Raw genomic sequence first — 5,875 nt, 5'->3', positions numbered from 1 at the left:
CTATTAAAACTGTATTTTACACTATGTTAAATATGATGTCAAATTATATATATATATATATATATATAATTCAAGTTTCAGAATTTTCGGTTGAGTTATTATGATCTTGAAAACCCGTCTACCATCTTACATCACAGAAACATTTCCCTGTAGTAATTTTAACAGCACCAATAAATATTGAATGAGAGAAAAAGAAGATAGCAAGAGAGTTATTACAACCAAATGTCATTCATGAATATTAAAGTCTCTGCCACAAGAAGTCAATGCCCGAACCATACACAATTTTCATGCCTTATCTAAGTTTCTAGACTAGCAAATAACCAACTATGGTGCGTTCTTGACTCCTTCTTAAAACTCACTAGTACTTTAGTTTAATCCAAACCCTAAAACCCACAAAAAAAAAATGATAGTTGTTGGTGTGAAAATTTTTTATCAACCAAAATACAGGTCTCGCAGGAGCAACATCAACAGCAACAGCAAAAGAGCAGTACATAATTTATAACGAGTCTTTTTGTGATGAATGTCTTTGATGAGAAAGCATTCAAGTCTCTCAACTAACTAAAAAACTTGATATTGATTACTACTACCACCAACAGCAACAAATAAAAACTCTCTCTCTTTTCTCTCTCAGGTTCTGAAACCATATTTAAGAATATTATAAATATTTTCATCAAGAACTAGGGCAATTCAAAGCAGCTTTTATGTGTTGGACAGTCTCACCAATAAGTCCATTCACAGTTGCAACAGACTCCATGTTAAGTTTTGCAGATGGTAAACTGCTTACCATTATTTGAAATGCAACTGTTATCAATGATCCTCCGCTATTATTTCCTATGTTTGTGTTCGAGCTCGTTGAGGCTCCGTCGCCATTATTATTACCATTATTACTACCACTTCCTCCTTGAATATTGTTATTATTGTTGTTGGTGTTGGTGTTATCGGTTTGGTTTCCGTCGGATGTAATTGTGAAACCGGACGGGAGTAATGGAATGTAGGACGGGTCTTCGCCGCTCATTGCTATGTGTATAGCTGGTAAATCAACCGGACAGTAGACTACTAGTGAACCTGATGAGTCCACACAACTTTCTTGAAGAATCAGCATGTTGTTCTGACTTGTGTTAAAGGCCTAAAAGATTTTAAAATTAACAAAATACATTAGAAACAGCGAAAATGGTTAACAACGCGTGTTCGCGATGGGCAACTGCAAGCTGTGTCTCCGTCTGGAGACACAGTTTCCAGAATTTGCACATGTGATCTGAAAGTCTGACGTGACTTTCAGATCAAGTCACGAGGAGGGGCGATACTGTTACACATGCGCCGAGGATCGTCCTCGAGAATTAAAAACAAAATGAAGAATGTCTTACCCTAAGTACAGAAATGCAGTTACCAGGGTGTGAACCATTTGCTATATGAGCAACTTCTTGAACAGCATTACCATGGGAAAGAACATCCCACTAATCAAAACCATACCAAAAAAAAAGCCTTTAATTCTAAGGTCATTCATTATAGGTAACATAAAATAAAAGTAACTAAAAGTAGTATACAACAAACCTGAGGTCTTTTCCTTTCATCTTTGAAGAAACTGAAAACAGTTTGTGGAGGAATAGGTAACCAAATAGTAGTAGCAGCACTTAGCACAATACCATTAGGCTGACCAGGATCTGTACTCTTTCTAACAGTAACTCTGACTCCGATCTCATTCGCAGAAGAAAGTGTGGTCCATCTATGGCTAGCTGATGCACTTATACTTGCACAGAAATTTGTTACCATCCTTTGTGCTAGTTTCATCATGCTCCGCTTTCCCTCCGGCGATGGAATCACTGAAAAATTCCAATAACCACACTAGTCACATTGTAATTGCAGTTACGCGTACCTTTATTGTCTGCAATCGCGGATGCAGACTGCAATTCAAAACTGCTATATTGTGTCTGCAATCGCTGATTGCAGACTGCAATTTAAAACTATGTGGATCTTTATATTACCTCCGCTGAGATCGCGAGTAGAATTGGCAGACACCATGAGACAGGCAAGCCTTTCGCACATTCTTTGAAGTGTAGTGAGCCATCTTTCAGCTCCAAATGCGACACCGCTATAGATAACATTTCTATAAAGCCTATGAAGTGGATTTTTGTCTTCAATCTCAACATGTTCAATCCAAGTAACCTATAAAATATAGAAAAGTTACTCAATTTGCATCATGTTATAATGGAATGAAAATCGATGTAGTGTTAAATTAAAGGATACTGGTTATTACCTTGGAATATCCATTAGGCATGTCTCGAATGAAGCAACCGGACGGAAGACGATGGCATCGAAATTGTGAATCGAATTGGTTGTCATTAGGAAAATCATAGGAAACATCAACAATAGCCCATAAACCTTGCTCAATTTGTTGACAGTGACGCAGAAAGTAGAATTCTCTAATAGGAACAAATGGTGAAAGCACTTGCATCTCTTCATACATCTAAAATTTCAAAAGAAAAACCATTTAAACATATACGAATACGGAGTTCGACAAGTTTACTAAAATCATTCAAAAATATACGAATTTTAAGACTCTTAAACATACCAATTGCAAAGAACCACTATGTCCACCCATCATTCCAGGAACAATATTTTCGATTGTCTTCGCCATTGTCACAATAGTAGGAAATAGCTCCATCCACTTGTTCTACAAAATCGACCACAAAATTCGCATAATTAAGTTGATGAAATCGAAGTTATGAATTCAAATCTAAAAAGAACTGAAGCAATTAATATAAGAAATACTAACCGGATCCATAAACATTTCAACCAGAGTTAAACTATTCATGATCACAACACCAGAATCCCTAGAAGCTTCAATCCGAATATTCGGATTCTTCAACCGATTACCAGTCTTATCGAACATCATAGCATAGGCTTCAAGGTTAAGAACATCTTTTCCACCCGTGTTTGATTTCATCCACAGAGGCTCATCAGTCTGCAAAAGCCTAACCAGTTCACCCATGGCACTTGTAGCAAGGTCAGACATGTGCGACTTTTCGAGATCGGAAAGACAAGCAGGCTGGTAAGGAATCATCGGCATGTTTGATGAACTTCCTGGTAGAAGATCAAGATCAAGTGAAGGCCCTCCAATCATTCCTTGTCCACCAAAATTTCCCATAGATAAATCCAATGATGACATATGAATTGGTGAAACTGGTGGAAGCTGTGAAATTGGTCTTCCAATGTATTTTGCAGCAATGCTAGATACTCTATCAAGCTACAATGTTCAAAAATCACCAAAAATTTACTCAAAAAATTCAAATCCAAAATATAAATAACTATACACTGTTTAATTTATAGTCCAGTCTACAACAGTCGTAGCCGCAATAAAACGGAATTTGAAGTCTCGGTCAGATAAACCACATTTTGGTTTCCCGACCGCGCGAACAATATAAAACTCGAATTAAATGTGTTAGTTTCTATAAATTTTATGATCTTTCAATTTCCTATAATGCAAGGACTAAAATTAAACAAATTTTATAGGAACTAAACGTAAATAATAGTAATTTTATAAAAACCAAAAGTATATCCAAAAATTTTATATGAAGTAAATGAGAATGAATAAACACTTTGCATTAGATGAAGCTTAATGAATATTTTTACCTCTTCTTTGAGTTGAGCATTTTCAATTCTCAACTTTTGTTCATCAAAATAACAATCATCATTGATTGGAGGACCACCACAAGAGGGGCAGATGATATTTTTAAGGGCTTCCCTTATAGCTATATTCTCACATCTTATTTTATCATTCTCTGCCCTTAGGGTACAATTATCAGCTCTTTCATGTTGTGCCTGTTTTGTTCAAACCAAAAAATAAACCATTGTAAAATTATACATAAATATAATAATCTCTTGTATGCTAGTGCAAGTCGAGCCCTGACTTACTTAAACTTTATAATTCACCATAAAAGAAATACACACAAACACCGACCTGGGTCGAGTCAAAAAACAGACACAGACACACACAGAAACTCGCAAACTCTGACATGTGAGGATCGAGACCCGACTTACCTAACCTCTACAAGTTAATAAAAAAACAAAAAAAAATATAATTACACCCTAGACTTAATTAAACAAACAAAAAAGAGAAAAATTAATAATACCTTCATCTGAGTCCTTCTGTTCTGAAACCAAAACTTGATCTGTCTAGGAGCCAAGGCTAATTCTCTGCTTAACTGCAACCTTTGTTTTTCATCAGGATGTGGACAATCCTTAAACATGCTGAAGAATTAAATTTAAAAAGTCATATAAAATATTTTAAAATGGTCCAAAAAAAAACTAATATTTTCAACTGTTCATTAAAAGAGAGAGAGAAAAACACAAAAAAAAAAGACTCTTACGATTCAAGCCTTTGAATCTGATTAGCAGTGTGACGGTGGTAACGTTTCTTTCTCCTCTGAGATTCAGAAGAACCACCATGGTGATGATGATGATGATCACCAGGGGACCCACTTCCTCCACTATGATACTCCATTACTCCTTCTGATCAAGTTCTGTACTTTTTTACACCAAACAAAAACCCATTAAGAAAAACCAGAGAAAGCTTTTAAAGATGAGAAAGATGAAAAAAAGATTAAAACTTTTTAACAAGAAACGATTTTGTTTAAGCATAATCCTTAAGGGCTATGAAGCTATATCGCTATGGCTATGGCTATTTTTTTCATACATAAATAATAATCTAAACACATACATTTAGCACTGATATATAATGATGATGATGATAAAAAACTATAATAAATTAATAAAAATAATTTATGGAAGAATAATGGAGTGATTTTTGGAGTGAGTTATGGAGAATCTTATACTATGGGAGAAGAGTAATTCATTCATATGATTATGATATGATTATAATATATGATTATTATGATGATTCAATCCAAGAAAAAAAAAAGAACTCACTCACCACTCTCTATTGCACCTTTGTTATTGTGCTATGAATGTTATACACTATGAAGAGAGTGTATAAATTTATATATATGATGAGAGAGTGTGTCAAAAGGTTTTGAAAAGAAAATGTAACCGATGGGAATGAATTTAAAGCATTGAGAAAGAAAAGGAAGAGACTTTAAGGTTCTATTCTATGCATTTTTATTTGTCTAATATTCTATGTATAATATACAACTTTATATTTCAAATATTATTTTTTTCTATTTTATAAATCAGATATCATCTGCGCCAACAACTAACCGACAATTCACCGATAATTATAAAGATGAATCTCTCAATTATTTAATCGATTATAATAGATAAAAATTTATAAATATTATTATTATTATTAAAAATATTTATAAAATAAAGAAAAAAAAATATTTTTTAAAGGGTATTTTCTATCTCTCTCTTAAGTTTTCTCTCTCTAGGTATGACCCCCTTGACACTTAAATGACATCGCCGGTTTTTGGTCGCCGGTGCATTTAGGGTTGAAATGACATAAATATCCTTAGCTAGGTTTTTTGTGTTTTTTTTTCTTTTTTCTCTTTCATCATTTATGTTTGTGCCTTAATTCTCTTTCTTTGTTTAAATTTTTTACATACTAAGGTCACATACACACACGTTGCAATGTGTGTAAAAGTCAAACGTTTGTGTCCTATTGGAGGAGTTAAGGAATAGAATACACCAAAATGTGTCATTTTTTTCTCTTTTGGTTCTCAATTTTAGCTATGGATGACACATATGATTCATGGTTGTGGTAACATTTTTTCTAGCTGTTCTCAATTCAATGTTTAGGGTTGGAATAAAGATATCATTGATAAATAAATAAACTACTAGTATTAATTTAGTCATATATAAATTAAGGGCAAATAAGACATTAATTAAATGTGTTTTTTGGTACAAAGTATTAATTATTTAA

At 33.7% G+C, this 5,875-nt stretch overlaps 1 protein-coding gene across 2 annotated transcripts; it reads right to left on the bottom strand.

Moving 5' to 3' along the window:
* Positions 1-209: 209 nt before the first annotated feature.
* On the bottom strand, positions 210-5,080 carry LOC127132954 (homeobox-leucine zipper protein HDG11). 2 transcript variants are annotated; one of them, XM_051061705.1, is made up of 11 exons: positions 4,931-5,080; positions 4,368-4,520; positions 4,131-4,248; positions 3,631-3,819; positions 2,774-3,244; positions 2,570-2,671; positions 2,255-2,464; positions 1,983-2,163; positions 1,552-1,820; positions 1,365-1,454; positions 210-1,126 (listed from the first exon to the last, which is right to left on the bottom strand). In XM_051061705.1, the coding sequence occupies exons 2-11, from the start codon at positions 4,499-4,501 to the stop codon at positions 671-673; spliced, it is 2,220 nt and encodes a 739-aa protein (XP_050917662.1). In that variant the 5' UTR covers positions 4,502-4,520; positions 4,931-5,080; the 3' UTR covers positions 210-670. The 2 variants fall into 2 exon arrangements, with proteins under 2 accessions (XP_050917662.1, XP_050917663.1); XM_051061706.1 differs by having other exon boundaries at positions 4,368-4,525; positions 4,931-5,066.
* Between the last annotated feature and the right edge of the window lie 795 nt (positions 5,081-5,875).

The sequence above is a fragment of the Lathyrus oleraceus genome, chromosome 1 (assembly GCF_024323335.1).
Source record: "Lathyrus oleraceus cultivar Zhongwan6 chromosome 1, CAAS_Psat_ZW6_1.0, whole genome shotgun sequence".
Taxonomy (NCBI): domain Eukaryota; kingdom Viridiplantae; phylum Streptophyta; class Magnoliopsida; order Fabales; family Fabaceae; genus Lathyrus; species Lathyrus oleraceus.
Note: the sequence above shows the minus strand (reverse complement) of the source record. Positions and strands in the feature narration are given on the sequence as shown.

Coding starts and splice junctions, on each gene's coding strand:
- LOC127132954 (XM_051061705.1), bottom strand. CDS start 4,501: ATGGAGTATCATAGTGGAGGAAGTGGGTCCCCTGGTGATCATCATCAT. Junction 3,245..3,630: donor ATGCTCAACTCAAAGAAGAG/GTAAAAATATTC, acceptor TGAACATTGTAG/CTTGATAGAGTATCTAGCAT. Junction 2,465..2,569: donor ATAGTGGTTCTTTGCAATTG/GTATGTTTAAGA, acceptor TTGAAATTTTAG/ATGTATGAAGAGATGCAAGT.